At 35.9% G+C, this 26,931-nt stretch overlaps 1 protein-coding gene across 3 annotated transcripts in view; it reads left to right on the forward strand.

Moving 5' to 3' along the window:
• The window catches only part of nAChRa7 (nicotinic acetylcholine receptor alpha7 subunit), a 295,344-nt gene that overhangs the window by 88,827 nt on the left and 179,586 nt on the right, over nt 1-26,931 (forward strand). For 2 of the 3 annotated variants that reach the window (XM_076373959.1, XM_031981243.2), the window contains exon 2: nt 10,631-10,773. The exons of the other annotated variant lie outside the window; for it this stretch is intronic. In XM_076373959.1, coding sequence (XP_076230074.1) covers nt 10,631-10,773 — 143 coding nt within the window. The remainder of the gene's footprint in view (nt 1-10,630; nt 10,774-26,931) is intronic. 3 annotated transcript variants of the gene reach the window in all.

Raw genomic sequence — 26,931 nt, forward strand, 5'->3', positions numbered from 1 at the left:
TGGCGGCAGTCCATTTTTCTATTTTACTATTTTTCCATTTCCAGTTTTCTATTTTACCATTTTTCCATTTTTCCTTGCATCGAAATTTTTGTAAATAATTAACTGTTATTTACTATCATTTATTCTTTTTATAAAACCGTGGTTCGTGAAAAGTTAATCCAAACTTATAGCGCAAACTACGAAGTAATTGATAGTTGACAGCAAATCTGTTAAGTCGTTAATACTGTTCATTGGAGACACTGAAGGGGAGATCCCTGAATCTATCAGTTAAGAAATATTGAAAATGTATTGTCTCTTTTCTCTAATGTACTTAAAACAAGTTATTTGCTAACGTTTACATTTTTCATGCTTGTAACGAAGAAGCGTAGTTAATGTGATAATAATGTTACTTTTCAAGAGGAAATGTCCAAAGTGTTTACCTGCATGGTTATATACGCGGATAATTTGCTGAGTCTACAATTCCGGTTTTTATGACATTAATATTGTAACGGGAAACCTTCGTTTCATTTAGCAACAGAAACAAAGTCCGTTGAAGGGATTTTATGGTTTGAAATGTACACATAGGGTGACTCGACTAAGCGAACAAATAAGAACGGAGTGATAATACATTTTATATTTGATAGAGATATTTACATTTCTTTTTATTTCTACTTAACTTCAATATTAAAGGTCAATTTGAAGACACGTGATTGTATAGCTCTGAAGTAAATAAAATTATGCAATTATAGGTATACAATGAAAGTATTAGTGATTTTAATCATTTTGATAGAACGAGTTTAAAACGAAACTATTCGTTCAAAGTGAAGATGTACGAAATACCTTCTGTATTCTTATATTTAAATGAGATGCATACTAAAAGCAGTTCATTTTCAACGAGATACTCTACGTGAAAGGGATTTTTTAATAAGAGTTTAGAAAGAGAGATTCTTTAATAATTTTGAGACGTACGTTACACATAAAACGGAAAATACGCGAGTAGTACAAATTGTGTCTCAATTATGTTGTATTAAACCAGTTAAAAAAATTTCACGTTATTTCGACGGTGAAATTTTGTAACATACATTCTATTCACCGGACGTTACTTTGATGCAACTTCGATAACACAGGAAGTCACCTGGAGTGGTAAAAGGTACTTCGAAACGAGAATTACAAAAATTTTATAAAACTCGCATAGAACTATTTGGAAATGGGAAAAAGGTGTTACAAGGGAAAATAAAAGTTGCATTTTTCACAAACTAACAGAAAAACTGGAAATTACGGTCTACAATTTCATGGTTCACAGCACTGTGATTTTTATGTGTTATTTTACTATTTGATTCAATATTTTATATATTTAGAAGACCGCTGCAGTTTAACATTTCTTCATTTTATCTAGATCACGACAGAACCTTTAGTGTGCAACTAATTTCTGTTGGACTTCAATTTCGATAAATTAATCTATAAGAATCTATATACAAAAATCCGCACGTTACGATTAAAAGTGTCATATAAATGAATGTATCGGTTTATTTGAATCCGACGTTGAGAATTAATGTCACATTTTTAATCAGTCACGAATTTAAGTCGAACATACACGTTTCGAGATAGATAAATCTTGGTGCCAGACGGGTGCAACGTCACCGAACCCATTTCTTTCCTGATATGCTCAACGCTGTGTAGCTTTCCGACTTGATCTTTATTTATGATTGCGAGAAATATGGAATGTTGCGTCCCTGCCGGTGTCATAATTCAAATCCTCATATGTCTGTTTCGCAGTACAAGAATCCTGTGCCAGGAAGTGTGTTAGAAAGGCCACGGCGGTCCCGAATGGCTGCGCATAAAATGCATACTCGCGCGCAATACGTCGCCATTTTTCTTACCGCAGGGAGCGATTAGACAGCGACATGTTCGACGTAACCTACTCTCTTAGCTTCTATACTCAGTATACCGTGAGAGAATTTTTATAAATAATACAATATACTTTTACACTAATAAATTAATATACGTTACGCAACGTATAAACGTGCTTCTACATCAAATTCATGTAACGGAATAAAAGAGAGTACAATATACATTTGATATGCTATATTTAACACAAGTGATAATATAATTTATAAGTTGTAACTTTTAACAACAATTCTGCAATCAGTTCATAAGTTTCACTATATTTCTTAAGAAGCATATTCTACTCAATGGTTTCGTTAAACAATCAGCTGTAATATGTCACGTATCGTACCTACATATTTCACAAATAAGTATTCAATTTTAATTTTAATTTTAATGAATATATTCTGTGACTTTATTTACTATTCCAGAAAGTTCGTTCTATATTCTATGCATTTGTAAAACAAATCATTTTTTTAAAAAAACGTATAACATTAAGTGTATTTTACGTGTCTGCTATTTCTGTTGTCGAAGAATTTTTTAGAAATTAAGAATTTAGTTTTCACTTAAATTTTTCTCTAACCGAAATCGTGTTACCAGTATTATTAAAGCACATGTGTTCACGTTACCTTGTTATATCTAAAAGGAAAAATTAGAATCTATTCATCCAAAACTGTATTCTAATGTACTGTGTAGTAAAAAGCATTATCAGGCACAAATTACAATCCTACATCATTACCCCGCGGTACAAAGAAACAGCTCTACCGAAAGTCCAGTCGTACCCAAAAAGTTAATTGATCCAATACAAAAGAAACACCTTGATTTGCCCTTTGTCATTTAACCAACGTGGTGATTATAACGAAAAGTAAATGAAGATCTTTGCGGTGCACTAAAATTCTTGAAAACGTTATCAAAGGAACGCACGTCGAGCACGTCACGGCGACGAATAGTAAATTCGAGCGTACAGGTCAGCGATTTCTTTCTTCGCTGGAACTCCGCGCGCCGCCCCGTCTATAAAGTTTCTTCGCTTGATCCTTCCCGCGACTGCGAGATAAAGGGTCTCTATTCCCGCGGGACCATAAATCTAGAAGTGTGTGCGTACGACCGAGTATGAATTTCAAAGCTTTCATCCGGGAACAACCGCTCCATTAATCGATCTCATAAACACCGTTTAAGCATGACGGAACGTGACGGGAAAACTAGCCGGGGAAATAGATATCCCGGGCAAAAACATCGCGCCGTATGAAGATGATCCGTGTGTCGTGGATGCTTTCAACCTTTCTGCTATAATTATGTCGAATTTGGATTCATTCCGATTATGCGAATGGCCGATTATACGAATTAAGCCTTTGAATACCAGGGAAAATTTTCCTACGCATTCGAGAAATGCCAGGCAATTTTAAACAAAGATGCATGGTTATAAACAAGGATTTATATTATACTTCGGTCAACTTTGATCTGGAGTTCATGAACTTTGTTCGCAATACTGAAAACATGTTAGATTTCCTTTATTACTATTAAATTCGAAAAGAAACTCTGACCCTCGATTTACGTGGCACTTTTTTAGAACACTATTTTAGAAATTAGAACACTAAGCGATTTGAATTTAGTAACACAAAATAAAATGTACTTTTGTTTTCTGAAATGTCATTATTATTATTTTGTTCGGCTGTATGAAAGTTTCCAAAATATTTGTAAAATTCATGCCAGATTTTCTTTCCAATATTTTGTTTTCTCTTGTACAGACAGACTTTACTCGCGCGATTTTCGTTCGCGTAAAACGAATCCACGAGGGATACGTAGATTAACCTTTTGGGGATGAAAATTTAAAAAAATTTTAATATATTCGCTACTAGCATCACATATGCATGAGATTTTCTCTTGAAATTAGTAAAATAAAAGTTTAGCTTTCTGTTATTGTGAGTTTTAGTCTCAGCAGTCCTAAATACTGGAAATTTTCTCTAATAGTTGAATGTACAGTTATCGTAAGAATATTCAACACATTTTGAACAAGGTAATAAACTACGATAAACAATAATGCAGACAGTATTGATTTGAATCAATTTTGGAATATCAATAACACAATTTTCGAATACAGTGGGCGTTTCTGTCATGAAAATCTCGGTAAAGCTTCATTATAAGTATAATTGTGATAATACCTAATTAATACCTATCTCATTTCTAGAAATCCAGGTACCTAAAATTGTAAATTCACACGAACATCCCCAGGACAATTATTAAATTTCGAGCATTTACCCAGCCGACTTTCGTTAATTTACGTAGCGACATTAACCGTATTGGAAAGTTTACTAATGTTACAACTCATTTTAATTAATTCCCCAATGGAGCCGCAAAATGTTATGGTATAAACCAACCGCAGCTCTGTCAGTAGTTACCTTGGTTGGTATAGCAATCAATATTTACGTTTATTTAGAGGATACAGAAGTAAATGAAACACACTTAAAAAGGCGGCGTGGATCAATTTCGTTAACGTTTTCTGGTCAACCACTTAGACGTTTATCACAAATTAAATGTACCCGACAGTTTCCAGTGAAACTTGTCTCCTTTTAACTTCAGCAAATTCAATTTCATGCTAAGCGTATCGCGCTGACAAACTATATTGTATGTTAAAAAATATATGTATATTGCTTTGTAGAATTGTAACTTAAGTTAATAATTATTCTAGTAAAATGAGACTCAGTGCAAGGAACATATGTTCATGAAAAGATACAAGAAAATAAAATTTATTTTTCGCATCATAATACCATTCTACCAGAAAGTCTAGCGTAAATTTATATTTATATCTCACACATTATATAAATGTAATAAATATGAAGAAGATTTATATCTCACACATCATATGAATGTAATAATTATGAAGAAGATTTCATCGAAGTCAATGTCACGCGCCAAAATAATCCTGTCATTGCACGGATCCATTGTCGAAAAGAAAAAAGGAAGATTTAATGACATCGCTCATTGTAATCAACGAAAAAAATTGTCTGGCCTTCATTTCCTGTTTACTAATGCAGCATTTATGAAATACGTCTTATGAAATATGATCGTGTTAATGAAAATGGGTCGATTGCGCCCTATTGTTTCGTCCAGCGGAACGCTGCATTCACTGGGAGCGGACTTCATTCCAGGGTAAAATTATCGGCGCGAAAACGCTTCGATTGTGATAATGGTATTATACTTTTCTTTTATTAAAAGGAGGAAAATACATATAAATCTCTTCCTCAATAATGGACTTTTAAAATTTCCATTGCCGCGCTCCATGGCGAAAAATGCAGCAATTAATGAATTTGTCGCGGAGGATTGCATAATTTCGCGTTTATATTTAAATAACAACGGAAGAATATTAACGAGCACTCATCGATCGTCTCGGTACAAAGAACTGTTGAAATAAATTTTAAATGTTTACCTTTCCATTAATTTCTGAATGTCGTCTCCTTATTTTCTTATCGTTTCATAACTTTCGTACTAACTGATCATTGCTTCGCAGACTTTTCAGTTTCTTCTTCGTTTACTGATAATTTAGAGTTTTCGATATTTCTTTGTAGATATCTTTAATTCTAGAAAGTGGAATAAGTGATTATACTTTTCGTTGTTATATAATTATCAGTTTCTTCGGTCTTTATTCTCTTCTCTATTATTTAACGCTAGAACTATCAAGCGTTTAATATAATTAATGTGTAATCCTTATAAAAATTGCAGCAAAATATTGTTTTCGGTGTCTTCGCGAATTCATTGTAGTATTCAACTGAAACTATTTATTTTTAGAATAACTTTACGGTTTTACATTTTGAAGATTTCAATTATTCGGAAGTGCGAAAACTGAATCCCATCATTTTGAAGGGCGCGATAGTACTAATGTTATTTAAATCACTGTGCACAATGTGAGCCGTTTTTTAAAAACAATACAAGTCCACTTTTGTAAAAAAAATAAGTTAATGGTAGTCGTAGCGATATATAGATCTAATCAAATATTTTCTTAAATGCTGTGGTAATTATGAAAGTTATACAGCTAAAAATCTTTGTATAAAAACGAGATTTCTCGTTACGTCATCTTCGAGCTTGAAATGCTACTAATTCTTTCATCGAATTATTTATTTTCTTCAGATAAACGTACATTTCCTCTTTGTTTTTCTCCAGTTTTTCATGAAAATATACCCTAGGCGCATTCGCCCTGTATTTGACAAATGCACACTATACCTCTCGATTTTATCGCGCGCGTAAGAGATTTTTCGAACTAAATTCCACGGTTAACAGGTTAATTCATAACACGCGAATATGATTTCCGAACAAGATCGCGGAAAGCAGAGAAAGATCTCGAAGAGCGCAGCGCGGCGAACAAGTTCCCGAAACTCGCGATGCCCCCTGTTAAGTGAGAATCGTCGTCGATTCGTTAAGTCGGGGCATGCCTTTAGGAACGGTATCGCGAGACTCTTCGGAACAAGCCTCCGCTCCTTAACTAGCTTTACATATTCAATTCGCATCCGTGAATCCAATTACTTTGAGTGCTCCCCTAAAACAATAAGAGGAAAATGTTTCGCTCTTTAGCAGCGTGTCTCGTTTGCGCGATAAAGAGGGAAGCGGTCAGCCGTGCAAACGAAAGGAAATTATTTTCCGGCCTGTTTGTGTATTATATTTGATAACAAAGGGCAAGGGGCGCGCTCGCGTCCGTCTGGGCGCATTAACTGGCCTTAAAAATTCTAATCGGCTTTGACCGACTTTTTATTACTTTTCGGCTTTAAAAACGGTGATTAACGTTCCCCTGCGGAGAAAGGATTTCGCATTAACGCGTTCCACGTTGCGGCGTTTCCGGGTGTTCATTCTAGAAATTCTGAATGTAATTTGTTTTGAGTAAATAAACATGTGCGTAATAATTCTTGTATGAAATAAATCGGGATTCTGATTTTTATAACGTCCCGTAATGTTCTCGAAATTTAGCACTTTTTATATTCATTTTCTAATGTGTTTCTTCTGTTATCTGCGCCGTTTCATTGAAACTACAGTAAGAAATAATAAAATACACCTGAATCTCGATTTACGCGGAAAATTGTAACGCTATCTACGCGATAGTTTTCATGCGCGATCTGAATTTGGTAACACCGAATAAAATGTACCTTTGCTTTCTGAAATGTCATTATTATTGTTTCTTTTGTTTTTGTTGTACAGTTAAAAGTGTAACCAATTAATTGCGGTTGACGAATATACACGTCACTTTAAAGCTTGAAACGATTCTAATTTGTTCAACGATGAATTCTTAATTTTTTCACATAAATATGTGACTCCTCTTAGTTTTGCTTCAGTTTTTCATTAGAATATATTCCGGGTGCATTCGTGCTGCGTTTGACAAGTACACAGTTCATTTTTTTACTTCATTGTGCTCGAAACCAGAGAGTTTTTAAACAAAATTCCACAGTGGACAGGTTGCGAGCGTGTTTCTGGTCGGCTGTGATAAAAGTAGCGTTAATGTAACAATAGACGATCGAAGATTCGCAAATGTTACGATGGATTGCAGAGCTGTCACGATGAATGTCACGGTACGCTTTAAAATTCGGTTTCGGCCTTTGTGTGCCGATGCGACACGATAGTTCTATATCGAGGGGCCTAACCTACGTTATGCATGTATGTATGTATATGCGTACGGAGGCGAGCTGAATGCAGGGTGTTCCGCATCGCAAACATGAATGCTAACGATACCGTTCGCTTTGTGCCAAATGCGACGACGGATCAGCACGCGAAATTTTCCCTATGGAACGGAATTCTCGTAATTGGAATTGCCTCCAAAAGGTAGCCGCGAACGACAGGGCCGTAACATTTAAGAATGTATGCCGGCGCGGGATTAGCAAACCGCGTGAAACGTAGGCATTGTCATGCCCATCACGGATACAATGTTTCAGACGTGACGGCGCGTAAAATATGAATTATGTAAGAATAATATAATAGTATCGATTAAATAAGAATATATTTATGAACAGTGAGGAACATATTGTTCTAAAACCATGGACCATTTATAAGAATGTTAACTGTTCTGAGCTGCTTTACTGAAAATAGAATTCCTGGTGTGTACCTTTTAATATTTTTTAAACTTTTACATAATTAAATTCTTTTCCACTGATGATCGTACTGAAATCAAAAGAAGAATGTTATCTTTAATGAATTTAAATAAAAGATTTACATACGGCATCCAACATGAAAGGAATGATATAATAATCTTCAAAAACACAAGTAATATTAATATAATAGTGATTGATTAATTATTTATTTAGTCAGAATAACTATTTGTATTATCAACGTTAAATGTTATCTTGACTCATAAATAAATGAATACTCACAGAGTCGAGCAAGCATGGACAGACTTCAATATTTTATTTTAAAACAATTTATAATAATCCCAGACACTCTGTTCCGTTTTCGGAATATTTCATAACGATCATTCCGTCGCGACCGAGTTGATACGCTTCGAGCACGATCATTTCTTCCTGAACTATGATACTGCGAAGAGCAACGGCAGAGAGGATATAAGGACAAAATTGGCGATTGCAAACAGCAAGAGGGGAACCGGCTAGGGAGGAGGGGAGCGAGGAAAGAGGAAAAATAGACACGAGGGGTGACGGAGTTGTATATTCGAGACAAGTAGTCCAAGAACTTTATCGTGGGGGTGACTTCCAAGAAGGACCGAACTGAAAGGGACTCGGCGAAAATCGAAGAAAGATAAACGTTCCCTAAGACAGTCGACAGAAATTTGTGTCGCTCTTGTTTTCTCCTTTTTTTTCTTTCTCTCCTTTTATTTCTTTCCCTTCGTTTCTTTCCGGCGACGCGAAGCGATACGACGTCGATAGGACGAGGGCCAGCCACCGATAATAGACCTGCTACGGTTAACGCTGGATTTACGGAACCTGTCAATTCGACGGATTTCAGATTCCATGAATATTGTTTTATCTTAGCAATCTATGTTGCCTCTCATCGGCGCGATTATACGTTGAGTACGTCGCGTACGAATTTATTAATAGTTTTAATTCGTCATCTTGAATGCCGAATTTCGAGTATTTACTTGTTTCCTATCTACCTCTGGAGAAATAAAATGAATATTTAATATCTTTAAATGTGCGATATTCGTAAATCTAACGTTACTTCCGTATTTGAACTTTTTGCGTATACAGTTTCTTCGAGGGGATATTTTTTTTCATTAATTTAGAAGTTCTTAACTAAAGTTAATTTAATTCAACATTAATTTAACATCGCGACACCGATTTTTAACGCGTTCAGTGTTCGGTCATGTGAGTTTAAACTTATAAAACACAATGACTATTTCAAGAGCAATAATTAGTAGCGAGGAGACTTTTTTAAATGACTACACAATATCATATTACTCGTTGAAAAATGATATTAGGTTTAATTGTACTTGCGGCACTTGTTACCCTTAACTGCGCGCGATTATTAAATTTTTATTTAGTATCGTCGTAACTCGTGTCACGAAACTGTGAACGTGTTACTGCTTCATTTCAACTCTGCCGTTTCCGTGAATTAATTTACGCGTTCTTATTGCATTTTACGGCGAGTCAAAATACTGATGACCTACGCGGTGTAATGAAATTTTAGAAGCAATTAATATTTTTCACTGTATACGAGAAAAATTTCATTTATTTATTAACATTTATTTTCGGATTATATAAGGAAAAAGAAGGTTAGTCACTTGGTTTGAAATAATAAATATGCGTGCTTTAAGTTTCGCGCCGAAAATGAATTAGTCTAGAATATTCGAATACCGAACCAAATGGTTAAACTTATTTAACACTAAAACTACCGCGCGGTGAAACTGACTTCTTGAAAATCTATTGAGACTTTAAAGTCTTAAATTAATTTGTTTACAATTCAATTTGCATGTTGCTACATCAATTTCTCTAATAATTCTGTAGAGAAACATCTGTTACCTTCTTGATACTTGCAAAAAGAAGAAATCAGGAATGGGACATTCTGACTAGCTGCTAGTTTTAGTGTTAAAACAACATTTGATATAAGATACCGAGTCCTGTATGGTTGCTACAATTTTCAATGTGGTTGCTAGAGATGTAAGAATCATTGAAGCGTATGGCAACAATAAGACAAAACTTTCTTTAACACTAGAACTGAGTTTTCATATAATTTTTGTTTCTAAATTTTGTAATTCTTCACGTTTTTTTAATTGACATATAATTCTTATAAAAATTGTACGAGTAGATTTTTCAAATTTCAACTGATATTCATTAGAACATGAATAAAATTCCTAACTTCTTAAATAACTTTGGATATTCACCATTTCTATGGTATCAATAATAAAATAAGAAAACCGAAGTCAGTTTAACTGGCACAGTAGTTCTGGTATTAACATTTACATTATTCTTACTAATGTATACAAGGCAAACAAAACTACTAAAAGAGACATCACAGTCTCGAACATATACACTTTGAACCACGCCAACATTTCTAAGTTCCACGTACGCGATACTGTCGATCAAAATTCAGTTTACCGTGACTTTTATTTCAAATCGATCTTATTATTTCACAATGATACACTGTTATACAAACGCGAGGACTTTGGTCCGATCGATTCACTTGTTCGACGGAGATGTTAAAATAAGAGAACGATATAAGACTTTCGAGACAAAGAAACGACATCGTGGATCGCGAAAAAAGCCAGCCCAGCAATGGTGGCCGTGGTTTAGAGTGGCTGAAAGTGGTTGTACAATGTAATGACTCAAGAATGGTAATTGGTTAGGGCTGGTAAACGGCGGTTTACACGAGAAACGGCTGCTAAACGACCTGCTGGACTCGTACAACGTGCTGGAGCGACCTGTGGGCAATGAGTCCGAGCCCCTCGTGTTGAGTTTCGGCCTTACACTAATGCAAATAATCGACGTTGTAAGTTCAGACCACCAACTTCCACTCTTTCTCTGTAACGAACGCATAAAAGACCTTCTCTCTACGTAACACGCACACCGCACACAGCACAGATGAGACATATGTGTTTACAAATGTACTCTGATCATTCGAAGTGCGAGTTAAGCGAGTGCCAATAGACAGAACGTCCTTTCTGCTTATTTCGTTTCGAGTAGTATTTATTGATATTTGCATGCCTTTTCGTTTATGGTTCTTTTCTTCTGTTGTTTCTTAAGTATACTTATAATTTTCTTGTTCATTGCATTAGAGGAAGCGTTGTCGTACTACTTCCTTGCATGCGCAGTGACTCACAGAATTGTTCGAGGAATATATGTTCAGAATTAACGGTAGATTCGGAAAATTGGAAATTCCTACGGGTTATCCGGCGAACAATGTTTTGGCTATTTTGAATTTTGACATGGAACTAATTGTTTCGGGAATTAGAATTTTTAATTCGTAACATGCTGGGTATATTGGTTTCTGTGGCATGGAATTTGATATAATAATAAAGTTTGTTTTGATATTCTTGTGCTATTGATTTTCCTAGTTTTTTGAAATTAATAATAGTCGTTTATCTGATTCACTAATTTGTAATGGTAAATGTTCAATTTAAGAATAGTACTCCATCAATTATTAATTAATTAATAATTAATATCATTTTCTTTAAGCCTATAAATTACTTAGTTTGCCAGCTTATAGAATCACCACTCTATATTGATAAAAAAGAGAATGAAAACAAATTTTCGTTTAATGTAGATACAACAAAAATGCAATCTGCGAGTTACTGTATATTATAATTAAAAAGAAGGAACTAATATTTCTGTAAAGTGGTTCGACAATTATACTTAATTAAATGTCCAATAAAATTATAGTAGTTAGATAGTAACAATTTTCTTTTAACTATTGCATGGTAAAGATCAACTATTTCACGGTACCAATAACATATGTATTTATCAATAAGTGTTGAAAGATCAATATTTTTATTATAGTTTGATGAAATATTAAAGTTACTGCTGTATAAAGTTTAAATAAACGTATTATCCAATTTCATACTAAACTTATGTAAATGTTTTAATAGTAGCTAATTATTGACTTGATTTGTAGTTTGCTATATAAAAGATTCAAGGTTTTGTAACATTTATTGTCATTAAAAATTAAACAGTAATATCTCAATTATATTCTGTTTCTCAGTATCAACAGATTATTGTATCCTATGCAACAAATTCGGATGGCTTCATAGGATTATAGTTTCTGCTCACACATATGTTACTGTTTCACCTGTTACATATATACATACTCGTACCGAACAATTAAACATTTCATCTACTTAACGTAAAGCGATTGAACGAGTACCTCAAATCAGTCGACTGGTTAAATAAATTATAAAACGACAAATAACTCAGCAGTTTATTCAATAAATTTTCCGAGTAATCTGAATGCACTTGAAAAGAATGATTCCACGTTAACAATATATAACAATTAATCGAATGTAAGCAATACAACATATCTATTTAGAAAATATACTAACGAATATCAGAATATTGAATATAAAAGTACTAAGAAATATCAAAAGATATTATATAAATACTAGAAAATTTTATCCATTGAAAACCAATGAGAATTTTGAAGGATAATAGAAATTATTTTATTTTCGCTTAACAAAGAAAACTTCATGTAAAATTTTTGAAAATTCATTTTAGAAGAATAATAAAATCTTTTTCAATGTATCCTTTAAATTAATTTTCCATATTTTCAATTTCATTATTTTAAAGGCGTGCTACTATCTGAATCTAACAAATGTAATATTTACGTAACTGTAACTTTTATGGAACATTTATCTTTACGTTCCTTTGTAAAATTTTTCCATTAGGTTTCGCTTAAATAATCATGTTCTCGCATTTCAAAGGAACATTAAATATTTTCCACGAACTTTTGTCTTTCACGTCCAAATGATAGTCATTTTCTGTTAATGTTATTACATTAAGAAGATGGGAAATTAGAAATCTTTCTTCCTTATTTCTATCTTATATGCCGAGCAATTTATATTGGAAAATCGTCCGAAGAGTTTTAAATTAATCACGTTTATCACTGTCGGCAGCTAGAATCGAGTTTTCAGTTAGTTCCAATGTTCAGCTATTACTAGTTCTCTAAACTATCGAAACAGTAGACAGTTTCGAAATTATACGATATATTACATTATAGAAAATACGATTGAAGTTGCCATTGAATTTTCTTCATTTACCATTTAATATTGGCAACGAATTCAATAGTTACCAAGTTCAGTATATTCCTGTTAATTATGGTTTGTTATTTATACAAATTTTAATATTCCACGTACGTAGCCGCAAAAAAGGAGAAATCCAAATTAAATCTCAAATAAACGAGTCATCCTCTCCAATGACAGTTTTCAATTTTTTTCCTATTTGATACGTTACCCTCATTACCGAGCAATTGAAATTCGTTTGCAATTAACCTTGGCTGCTGAATGCTGGGAAATGTACTCATACAAACTTGGATAGCTCGCGGAATTTAAAATCACAATCTCTTTTCTGGAGTACACATGCCGCGTAATGACAAATTTTATGAAAAGTATAAATTTATATTACGTTTGAATTTGAAATAATTGCGGTTTTATTATGATTTCATGTATTACCATTCTGTTTGTATATTGTAGTAAAGCAACTTAGCTTAAACTCATACGTCTCATAGGATAAATCGCACTTAAATTAAATACTGTTAAATAATTCATTAATTATTACTCTTAAGTGAAAAATTTCTTTAGTTAAAAACAATAACTGAAAATAGCATGTCTCTGCAAGACTTGCAAATAGCAGAAAAAGCAATAATTATATTATTGCAGTTCTTTAATGAAGAAATTAACGTTCGATAAGGAAAATCTAATCAAATTTTCATCTCATGTTCAGAAAAATGACGCTCTTAATGCAGCAAACTATATTCTATATATTCTTCGACTTTATAATCTATTCTAGTTCTGTCAAAATGAGGCGATCATATCATTCGTACCAATTAATCTGATTATGATACAATTCTGAGTTTAACTCATTCGCTAGACGATACCGTTCGAGTTGATTAATTAAATGTCACATTAAAAAGCTTCCCTAGCAGCGTCGAGAGCCCATTTTCCGTGTTCATTTCACTTCGCAGTCATTTACACTCGCATTGACACCACTTTACTGTTACGTTCAATATTTCCAACGATCGGGTGTAAATAGTGCCTTCCATCGAGTAAAATCGCTCGAAATAGAACAAGCTGATTCGGCTGTTACCTTGCTGCAACACGGGATCGCCATCGACTGCGATATACGCGTATCGTATGCACATACATAACGTGTACCGTTAGAGACACATCACTCTTAACGAACGTGTTCAGATAATAAAAAGTAACACAAGTTTTTTCGCGCGTCACTCCGCCCGAATGTTCCGAATAGATCGAGGAACGAGGCGCATTGCGAAAGGGGAAAGAGGTTAATCGTAGCGGATTTATGATTTTCGGAATGTCGGACGCGATAACTTACGATCGCGAGCATTGTTAATGAACTCGGATTTTCAAATGAGATTTTTAGTCGGACAGAGGCATTAAGGGTCACACCTTTGATATTGTAAAGATAATTGGTTTCCCTTGTGGACAGAAAATTGTGTATATAAGCGGGATTTAATCCTGAAACGTGATTGCGGTGGAATCAGACAGGGCTCGCGGGTAATGCGCTTTCTTTCTGGATTAAATTTGAATTTTTAATTAGAAGTTGTACTTAGGGCTTGGTTTTTATATTGTTCTGTCGATTTTACTCGAAATATACTGCAATTATTCTTATAAATTGATTTTAATAGACGTAAGGTCGAAACGGAGAAAAATTGTAGAGATACTGAACATTGATAAATTTAGTAGAAAGAAATATTACAATGAGTAGAAATTTTCGTTGAAAAATTACATAAAAGTATAGTTCTTATAATTATAAAAATATACTTTTCGTTTTAGTTTTAGTTTTAGTTTTATATAAGAGATATTTATTTCGAAAATTCATGACTCTGACTATTTTGCAAATGTGTTTATTTCTCCAATACCTCTGCAAACTATATAAATTGAAATAAAATAGATATTCCGAATAAACTTGCAGTAAAGTTTTATTGTGCATGAGACATGTTTCAAACATGCAATAAAAATCCAATAAGGAATTTTTGGGGATGATCTATATAGGTAGATGATTTCTTCAATCGTATACTAATATCTGGCGATATTCTGTCATGAATAAGAGTGTTCGTAAAAAAGAATTTTTTATTTAGGCGAACGATTATAGACCGTAAACGAGTAATTTTATTTGAATAAACATAATATGATATTCATATTAAAAGCATGTAATAAATATAAAGATAAAATTTATGTTTCATAATATACTGATTTAATTCGCATAAAAAAGCATAAAATTGTAATATTTACAAAAGACATAGATATTTACACACTGTTAGTGTTAATTAATAATAATCAAGGTAGAATAGTAGACTTTCAAGTTTACTGTAATTTCGGTAAATGAATTTTCAGCATGTCTTAAACCAGCCACTCGTGTAATTGCACTGTTTTGAATTTCTATTCAAATTAGATAGTAGATTGCAGAATTCCAACTGTATTCTTTGCTAAACATTATTAAAGTTTATATTGTTACATTTATTTACGTTGAAAGTTAGTTAGTTAGTTATCAGTATTAAGGTTTATTAAAATAGATTCATTTATTTATTGGTTACAATTAGGTTGCAAATGTGTATTCAAATAAAATTGCAGTGAATAGAATTTTGTATTTTTAGCGGTAACGGTACACGTCAGAGACATTTATATTTTCTATGTATTCAAAGTTGACCTACAAAAGTATTTGGAAATAACAAAAGAGTTTCTCATTTGACAAAATGATTTCAAAACTGACAATTATATATCTCTAACGATTTGTTTATCAATTCAAAGATACTGTGTAACTGAAGCGTCAATTTGACGTATATTGGGTTTCATAAACATTACTTAGTGAATGTTTGCGTCGATTTTAATTAATGTGTACTTTACTTGTCTATCTTTTAACCTACAATTTCCAAAATCTAAATGAACGAGCATTAATCTTTCTGTAACTAATAAAATAAACTGTGCAATGAACGTCCGTAAACCCAGTGTTACATTTCAGTCAGCTCTGGTCAAGAACAGGTTGATCTCCGAACGATACGGATGTCTTTTTCTTCTTCGATAATGCTGTTGCAATGGCGGGCTTCCTCTGCGGGCACGGCAATATCGCGAATTTTCATGGCGCACGCGTGCACGGGCGTACAAATGGCGCGTACCGCTCCTAAATAACGTGCAACGAGCACGGGTAAATATGCCCTGCGCATTGTTTCGTTGCGCCTGTTTCGCCGTTTATCGTTTCCCGTGTCCAACAGCGGCTCCCTTTTTTTGCAGCATCCCTTTGTTCTTCCTTCTGCCTCGTGACCCTTTTCCATAGGACTATTACAATTGCGACCGGGATTCAACCTCTGATTTTTTTCATAGCCGAACGACTTCAAAGAATGACATATTGCACACCATAGCTTCGGGAATGCAGGGCGAAATTACGTGTTCCATCATTTGAGTCGGACGAATCGTTAATTAATCGATCCATGCGTCGCGGATGTATTTTCCGTGAGAATTAATCACTGTGAGTTATCTGCTTTGTGAGTCGGTGCGATTAGTGTCCGACTATTTACACGGATTCACGGTAATGCGGGTTAATTTACGAAGTAAAAGTGAATTTCATCGACAATGATTAGAAAGATCTCATTGCGTTAGGAAGGAAGCGAAGAGATTTGTATTTTTGTGTTTTTGTGAATCGAAGATAATGTACATTAATGAAGGTCCATAAAAAACGCGAGAAATCGTCCCCAAAGCTTCGATGACTTACACTATGCATCATAATAATTTTATTAGAATCAAATAATTATTTCTTCTGTTCGGCTGTACGAAATGATTGCTAAAATATTTCCAAAATTTATACCAGCTCTTTCCAATATTTCGTTTCCTCTTCTATCAACAGACTACGAAACTTTCGCGTAAAACGGATCCACGTGGAACGGATTTTCAAACAATACTATTTAAAGAAACACACATCGAATAATTGAAAAAAAGATTACGTAAATGAAGATCTCTGAAACATCAGTGGTCCAGTGAGCGCATCCGCGTTGACGAGGAAACAAGTCTCCCTCGTCGGCGTGGAGTCATTAGTCGCGAGATTAGCCGAGTTCCAAAGCTTGCCGGCAAACACCAACGACTATCTAGTTTATTTGTCTCTGTGTGCGATAGTGTATGCTTACCGACACGCGAATAGGTTCCCTCAAGTAAGAGAAACTTATACCGTTATCGTCAATGCCTGCTAGTATATTTCAGAACGTTCCCTTAGGGCTGAGCCAGCCTTATCTGGCAACGAGTTTGTCCCGCAGATGAATGTAGCTTCGCGAGCCGATTGCGGCCCGGCATTCTTATGAGAGTACTACGCGGAAGATAATCACGCTGGAAGCTGGTTAATACAATTAAACCGGCGAACGGCAACGGACCGTGAAGGGACCAGTTACGTTATCCAGGCTTTCTTTAACTTCGTTCGAGTTTCCCGGCGGTCCTCTCGGTTCTAATGCAACTTTAAATTTTCCTAATGGCTTCTGTATTGTTATTTACATGATAAAGATGTCACGTGTGTTCTCCTCCTTCCTCTTTCTTAATCAGTTAACTGCGTTTGACGAGTATATCCATCTTAAAATAGTACCAATTTTTAGATGGTAAGTTATTTATTTTTCCAAATGAATGTATCATTTCTCTTTATATTGCTTTGGTTTTTTATTAAAATATACCCTAGATGCATCCAAAACGAGAGATTTTTTAAATTGAATTCCACAGTTAACAGGTTGAACTATAAAAATTGAAAGCTGGAAATATTTATGTAAAATTAAAATTATGTTTTATTTTGATTATGTAATGGGTATATTTTTTTAACAATTTACAAAATTCTAAACGACACGTACAGTGCAAACATGTCTCGATTTAAAATAATTTTATAGACTATGGAATCAAAGGTATAGAATTCTTTCGTATAACAATAATGGTATCAGAGACACGACAGAGGTATGCATAATAACCGAATAACGTTTTAAGATTTGCGTGAAACGAAGGAGAAGTGACTCATTGTCCCGGAAAAGAATAATCTACAGGAATTCATCAAACGATAGAACTCTTGTTCTTTTACGCGTAGCTCCACTTATGCGAACACCGAGGATATTTCATTCTAATGTTCGGCGCCATTTATTTCCTGAACGTTCGCAATAACGGTTTCTTCATCGCTCGAGAGCTTTTGAAAAATACTACATCAGTTAGATGGCGCGGAAGCGTTTTAGAATGAGGATGGCGTGCGTTTCTGTGCTCGATTTTACGAATACGACTACGAGAATACTGTTTTATAAAATATAAAATATTCTTGGGGAATATTCTCTATAAATTTCGTATTCCATGGCGCAGACGACGACAGGATGTAACGTTTATTTATGCCGGAATAGTGTTTCTGAATGATGGTCCAACGAACAGAAGTTGAAGATAATAGATACGAGTGAATAATTGTAATTAATTAACTGTATTACAAAACCGTTGGTATTAATGTTATTATGTAACATTAAAATATTATATTAATATCAAACAATAAATAATATTGTATATTAACAGTAGAACTACCGAGCATTTAATACGATTAATATAATCTCTATAAAAGTTGTAGAAATAGATTATTGTTTGTTCAAACATTCCTTATAGTAATTGAAACTATTCATTTTAAAATCATTTCGATTATACAATGCTTCGAAGATATCAATAGTGTTAATAATAATAAAATATATTTTATACAGAAAGAAGTTCTGATGTCCCATTGTCCCAAACGACCTATTCCTAACGTCTCCATTTTGCAATTATTAAAATTATAACAATGTCTCTACAAGAAATTATGCAAATTGAATTGTGAACGAATTAAAGTCTTAATAGACGCACCCTCGGATATACAGAAATTTCAAAAAGTCAATTTAACTGCTAGTTTCAGTATTAAAAATCATGAATTCAAAGAGAACTGTCCCATCATCTCAGTTGAATTTTCTGCAAAAGACTATCATATCCTACACAAAACAGACAGTCGTCATACAAAATACAACATCCTGTCAATTTCCCTCCAACTGTTTATCATAATTCCGCCGTCTGTTTTCTGAATTACAAGCGCCAGACGTTTCACAGCTACGAAAAGGAAGACGTTCATCCCGAACAAAAACAGGCGAGAATTCCTGTTCCTATAGAGACGCTAAGTCCCTCGCGTTTCTTCGCGTCCGTTTCGCGATTCACCCCCGGAAAAGGTGAAAAAGCCAGTGGCGGAATAGTTTCTCGCCATAGGATCCCGATTGTTCCGACGGGGAAAAAATCATCTGCCGCCTTTAGAGCGGCCTTTATAACCTGCGGGACAAGGGCGTTCCGCTCCGTTGTTTTCGCGGAAACACCTGCGAGAGAGGATGCGCGAAAAAAAGGCCGAACGAAGAGATAGGGGAACAGGCAGCGAGCGCCGATGAAACGGTGGGAATTCGGTAGAATTTCAATTGTGGTCCCGCCCTTTGACGTCCCGGAAAATCTCCGCGGCTGTGCAAGATCCCCCGTTGATCTTCAAAGATGAACCAAATCCAGAAATGTCTTCAAACGCGATTGAACACGCGCTGGAATGAAAAGAGGGGTCCCTGATATCCGAGCTTTCCCGGGGAATTTACAATTTCGTGTAAGCACGAGTGCCCGGATCGAAATCGCTTTTTTCTCGGATTGTGCGTGCGAGTTCGCGCGAGAATGAGTTCTTTGATGACAGGTTCTGCCGACGATGATCCTTTTGACGTTAAAGAACGGAATCAAGGTAACAGAGAGGAATAATTCATTTTCGTATTCATTTAACACGTTCACTGCCGTGAGAATTTTTAGCAATATTACTTGTTCTTTCGTAACAATGACGAATCTTATTTTAACGCATTCACTTCATAATTTCGTTTGTGTTTTTAATCCTTTCGTCTCGAATGGTACACGTATGTGTAGCATTTTAAATTTGTTAAGATTCATTTCGAATACAGCGAAAATATTCGTGTCAGAAATCGTAAACAATTCTCTAACCACGAGTATATTCATAGTTGGCAGTGAATAGTTTAAGAGATAATACTTCCATTTGATTGGTATATTTGAATTTTATTGTTAGTACTGGTATAAAGTATGTAGTATTGCACTGTAAGTTTATAGAGTATTCACCATACTAATGTATTTCCTTATTATTTCCTATTTATTTATTCACTTATTTATTTAAAAATCACTTGGTTAACGCGTTATTCTGTAATTTCTTTCCTTGATAGAACTACTTTATCTTTAATAATTTAGTAGAGAAAGAAAAGAATTCGGTACTTATTCTATGTCCACGTTTATAAGAGTCAAAGATTGACAATAGGCAAGTAATATTTAATTTATGTTAAACATAAATAAGTAAGATTTGGATTTGTAGAATTCAATATTCCTCTATGATATATAATTTTATAATATACAATTAATTTTCTAGAAATTTTAAGAACTTAGCATTACGTTATTGTAAAATTTTAATTAACTCTAGTATAAATCATGTTAATTTTTGTTGTGAATTGTATAACATTCAAATATTGCAAACAAATTTCGACATTTAATGCAGTTGAACGTAATTCATGATAAATTTAATAATTCAAGTACCAAACGAATTTTAAACTGAAGTATGTCATTTTGGCCTGTGAACGGTTGAAATATACGAGTAGCGATTTCGCGAGCATCAAGATACTTCTACCGAATATTTTCGTCGAAATTTAGAATTTCGTACACATCTAAAACCATTACGTAATGTAAAACGGTATTGCACAATTTTAATCGATATAACGCAAGGTAGATTATATGTTCAATTTGAATTAATTAAAAGTCCCTACATTAATCTTCATTCCTTTTTAAACTTATATTTATAGAAAAAAAGTATGCTTCACAAAATTATATCTTGAATCATCCAATTTTATCTCATAACGTCTCTTGCTTACGAATTAACCCTTTAACTTGCCATTTTCCTTACTTCTCACCACTGCCTTTATTCCAGGCATTATATACTTTAATAACGCACACCCTAAAAACCACGTATTCCACTAATTAAAACATGAACACATATACCGACTCCAAACTAAATAAAACTGCCATCAAAATCCAAGCATGTTTACATCGCCCTATCGTTTCACCGGAAGCGGTGCTTCAATGTATCTCCGCCCATAAAGGACGGAAGCTCCCAGCACGCGAACATTTACATCATTAAAGAGCATCCCCCGTCAACAAGGAGATCGCGTAGACGGCACTGCGAATGAACTACATAATCACATCGTAAATTTTTACCCTCACAAAGCGCGCCCTTTAGAGTCTCGATGGTGCTCCAAAAACTTTTCAAAGTCTGCGCGCTTTTAGTCTTATCCGAGGGGGGCCATGTTTACGGCCGCGCAGGAATCTCGACAATTTGAAGCGGCCCGACGATTTCTCGTTTGTACTAAGGAGTCCAAAATTGAGAGGCCGCCGGAGGACCGCTCGTCGTCGGTCTAAATGGCCCTCGACGAATGCGTCGTCGCGTCAAAAGAATTATGGTTCCTCGGGAGGGAAACACGAGCACCCTGGAATAAAATTCAATTTCATGCGAAAAGGGAACCGGTTGGCAGTCGTGAATCTGTTCTGATCGCATTTCACCGGATGGCGATTTCGTTGACTCCGGGGGCTGAATGACACAGTTGCTGGTTCTTGGTTGTTGACGCTCGGTGTCACAAATTGAAACACCGTCAACGTTCCTCTAAATCTTTCAAGGGATCGTAGCTCAAATAACTTTACGAAACCGTCGACCATTACCTTCAACGACCACCCTCAGCTGTTCGAGGATCAGCATTTTTACATTTTTACATTTGATCAGGATGAATCGGATTGAAATACGAATTCACGTTCGTCGTATCGCAAGTTACATTTCTTGTGTTGTTTCTTACTCGCTAAAGGAAGATTAAAAAATTCTTTTCCACTTTTCATCATTAACGTCTCGGTCTACCCTGCATACCAAAATAGGTAGAAACAAGATTCAAGACATTGCCAAATCTCTGAATTTCCAGCGAAAGAGGTTAAACTAGGACTTTATTCTAATTCAAGCAATAGACTCGATTGAAGATGTATCGCAGATTAGGAATATGTTCTGATTAAGCTACAGATTCGACTAAACATCAACCTTAGATCAGGAGTATGCTTTGATTGAATTATAGATCGATACTGAGCTAACTGTAGAATCCGGTCTGTTTTGAGACTAAGCTTGAATTGCGCTTAGTCTCCGTTTAGACTGGTTTATACCCGGCTTGGACTGAGTTAGGACCATGCCGTGAATTGAGCTGTAGAACGAGACTAATTGTAAGCTCAAGAGACGACCAATAAGCGTCAGGCACATTTTGACGAGGATGAAGTGCGGCGGCTTTGAATCAGATGCGGGCTTACCAGTGAATTTCGAAAACAACGGTCTGATAAATTCGAAGTCACAAGATTTTCTAACACGTTGAATCAGCACTTATCAAATTACTCTGACAAACAAAGCAGTTTCCTGGCTGGTGGCTAACCCTTTCAGTGCTAAGGAGCACTCATACACTTACGAAAAGTTTCTTTTTTATTTTATTAGTAATAAAGGGAGTCTAACGTATTTTTATCGTGTAAACATTTTATGAACTATATTAAAATTGAGCGAAATGTAAATTTTTATTTATAATTATGCATCATAGTTTATAATTGCCTGACTATTATAAATATAGTTATAAACATAGTTTATAATTTCTCGAATATGTATGAAAATTTCCTTTGGCACTCGAAGGGTTAAGTGAGAGAACCTTCGTTGACGGCAATATATTATAAGTTTCCGTAAAAAGGAAGTGAAATGAATTCTCTCTGGTCCTTCCCAGAAAAAATAAATTCATAAAGAAATTGATAATTGTCACTGGCAGATGACATAGTGATCAAAATGTTAATTCAGCAGATGTACTGTTGAACAATGTTCTATCCCAAAAATTCAATTTCAACCACATGCATAACGTAGTTCCAAAAATTTCTCATTGCGCGCGCAATAAAATCAAATAATGAAGTGTATATTAACTGCAGCCCGAATGAACTTATAATATATTCTAACCATAAACTAAAGCGAAACGAAAATTACATGTTTGTCTAACAAAGTACTCCATCGTTAAAAAACCGGCCATTTGGAGTTTCAAGATGACGTGTATACTTGTCGTAGTTAACTGGCTAAAATGTGACAACGGTGGCAGGTTAAAAGAGTCAAGAGAAGGTCTCAAGACAGGTTCTTGGGTATCGGTTTCTCATTTCCATGACGGATACCGGCGCACGGCTAGTACTGGAAGAAACGGCGCGCCGCAAAGTGGATTTGTTCGGCTAGAAAATGCACGACGTGCAACGGCGACATCGTCGCTTGCGATGCAGCGTCACGTACCGCAAAAAGTTTCGGGCCGCGCCATACGTCGAATTAACTGTCCGCGTCGGGTGATATCTAATTTTCCGTATGCTTACGGCGTTTCTGGCCGGCTTCCGGCGCGCGACCTCGCCGGCAACGAAACCGACGAAGACACCCCGATGTACCGGGCCCGTTTAAACGACCGGAATTTAGAGGACGCGGGCTGACTGCAACCTCCTTTGCGGGCAACTGGGATCCGTAAAAATGGCGACTCGGCTCTCCGTGCGCGCCGCCGGCTGGGACTGCAGGATTTCTCGCACACTCCGCCGACCCCGGCGACCCGCATATTGTTCGATTTTACGGTGGGAGAAAGGATACAGCGGATACGAGGATTATATGTTATTTTCTGGTGCCTCCTATTGGTTCCACGCGCGAGAAAGAAAATTAGTCTGTACGCTGATACCTGTAGTTTCTAGATGTTGGGCATTTTAACGTAGGTTGTTGCTGTTTAGAAACCTTGCTATGCTTTCGTGAAGTATAGTCGCCAGGAATTGTTAACTGCTTAGAATTACTTTTAATTGTATGTATATGGAAATTTATGTTCTTTTGGTTGTCTTGTGTTGAACTGTTTTTCGTGTGATAGACGAAACATAAATTATTGTGTACTGATACTGATAATTTGCCGGTTAAATTCAGGAGCACGGGTGCGATTACAAAGATACAAATCCGCAAATTCTTCCGAATAAATTTCGCGAAGGGGTAATAACTTAATTCCGCGCGCGTCGCCGAATGCGGCGGAACGCTCTCCGTTGCGGCGCGGCGTAACGACACGAGAAGCCAAGGTGCCAAAATACGTAATACCGTTCCTTCCGCATCCGGCGAAAATTGTGTCGGCGTTAACTGCTCTTTGTTTACCGCGCGGCGAACCCCGCCGCCCGCCACCCCCCGGTCCCTGTAACTAACTTACAGTATTTGTTATAGCCGAAATTGGCTTACCGCGCGAGGGGGGATGGAAAGTGAATCCCGAAACTTTACTCGTCCATTCCGGGCCGTACGTGATCTGTATAAACCGACTTTTCCACTGCGTCTGTAACTTATCCCAGATCCGAAGACTGTGTGACCCGTAAGACCGCGACTGCGGCCAACGGAATTTATTCCTCTTATTCCGCGGCGGTTGTGCACGAACTGAAAATTATTTAGCGCGAAACCAGACCACTGCCGTACAGTGGCTCGAAATTATCGAACAGTGGACGTTTGATAGAAAAATGTTTCGTTTCTGTACTGTTTCATTATCTGTGTATGTATACTGTAGAAAAATGGTGAGAAAAAAAATGTTAATGTTTATTTAATGTTTATACTTTGCATTAATAAAAAAATTATTTTTCCGTCGAATGTCTAGTGTTTGACGATTTTGACCCCCCGTGCGCCGTTCAGCTCCTCGAGTAATCGATCGTCTGATAATTTCGAATGAAATATCGAGGCGATGTGAGATTGGGCGTCGCCCGTTTTTCTCGGCGCGTTCGAGTGTTACTGGTTAACCCTTGCGTTGCCAAGATGTCCGCATTTATCCGAATTCTTATTATTTTCACATAAAAAAATTCTAAATAGAGTGATCGTTCTACTTTTCCATTCCTAAGCAGGCAATAAAAAAAATAAAGATAAATAATTAGAATAGGCTGTCGCGTTTAGGCAGTATACCGGAGAAATCGTGCTGCTCGGAACTCAAACGGTTAAATCATATCCAAAGCAAATAAATAACATTCAGATCGATCAAATTCAACTGAAAACTTTCATCTCGAGTTTGACACGATATTACAGGACAAGGGGTTAACCGACGCATTGGTCCTCGACTTCCGACCGACAGCGTATTTCCGAAACGTCGACTTTCCCGTCCAGCTGCGGGCAGCACGCCTCGTGATAAAAAAATCTTTACATCCGCGAATCCGTTGCTTCAAAACGAAACCAATATCCCCAGCCGTCGTTACGCTTTCGCGCAGCAACAACTCGGAGAAAGTAAACCGCGCGCGGATACGACGGTACGAGATAAAAGCGTTCGAACGCCGCAAAACGGCACGGTAAATCACCAGAATTCAAATAATGCGTCCGAGAGCTGCGGCTGAATCGTGGGTCCGCATACGGAACGCAACGCCCCGGAAACCGTCGAAAAGTATGCAAATACGGGGGAGCGGAAGAATAATATATAGCCGCGAAAGCTTTAAAGATTAAACCAAGAATGGAGGCTGTCGCTGGAGTAGGATTTATGGCCGTGAACGGGGGATCCGTGCGCGGCCACCGATTCCGTATATCGTTCCTTGTGTCCTTGCCTTCTCGGCGCACACGCCGAGTATCTTAAGGCTGGCCCGGACTGAGAGACAACTGTCCGCTGACAGTCTGCGGATAGCGAACAGAGAAAAACGAATGTCTTGAAACAGTGTAGATAAATTTTTGGCATGCATTACGTTTTCTGCTGCGATGGAAAACAGTAGACAATGCAAGCAGACAAATGTTGATCAGTCAGTATCACGGAAAACGAAAAGAAATTACTTTTAGTCTCGACAGAAAGGTTTCTTGTTTTTTATAAATTTTTCAATTTGGATTCTTTATTCTTTTGGGACGGTTACCTTATCTAGTGACCTAGTGATATTATTTAGTGATATTATACTAGTGATCTAGTGATATTATTTTTCGAATAACTTGTTTGAACATTTACGAGCTAAACTTGTATGATGAAAATAATGAATTTTTCTATTGTTTATTCTTTATTGTTGAGTATTAAATTGTTCTGTTCAAAGTAGAATATTTCAAACAAGGTGACAATGTAAGAGAATCTAACCCAGACCTAACTCAAACACTCAAATTTTCATATTTTCTTCTACATTGTGCAAAAATCAACAGTATGTTTCTCGTTGTTTCTATGTTCATAATTTTCCATGATAGAACACTGATAACAGTTGTTAACCTCTTGCTCTATAATTCCTTTTTGGACTGTGATCGATTTAACTACTTTGTTTTTAATAATTTATTGAAAATAAGAGAAAATTTCTGCACAAAATTTCTGCAGTTCCTAATTGAGTAAATTGGCCCAACAGTCAGTAGTATCTTACTAGATTAAGCATGGGCATCAGTAAATAACACACTGTTAATTAACAAAACGTTTCAATCAAAATGAAACATGTTTTCCTGAATAAAAACAAAATACTCCTTTAACACGTTAAGCGCCATGTCAGCCACTGGTCTGACGCTTCTGAATGACTAAAAACCAATCGTAACATACAAGACAACCGATGTGAAATAATGTTTAATAAAGCAACTAAGTTGATAACAGTGTAACGCTGCAACGCCAAACAATTCATAAGTATTCCTACTTTGCTACAAAAGACAAACTATGGGAAAACGCTTAAGATTTTCGTGGCGCTTAACGCGTCAACGCGCAATTTCTCCTGATTAAATCGCACCGCAAAGTATTAACGGCGTAAATTAAATCAGAAAGTACGGATACTTTCGCGACACACTGTACATTGTGCGGTAACGTTGATCTACTGTCGGTAGCCAATGTATGTAGACAGTTCGCAGATAAGTCTCTCAGTCTGGGCTA

This window comes from Nomia melanderi, chromosome 14 (assembly GCF_051020985.1).
Source record: "Nomia melanderi isolate GNS246 chromosome 14, iyNomMela1, whole genome shotgun sequence".
NCBI lineage: Eukaryota > Metazoa > Arthropoda > Insecta > Hymenoptera > Halictidae > Nomia > Nomia melanderi.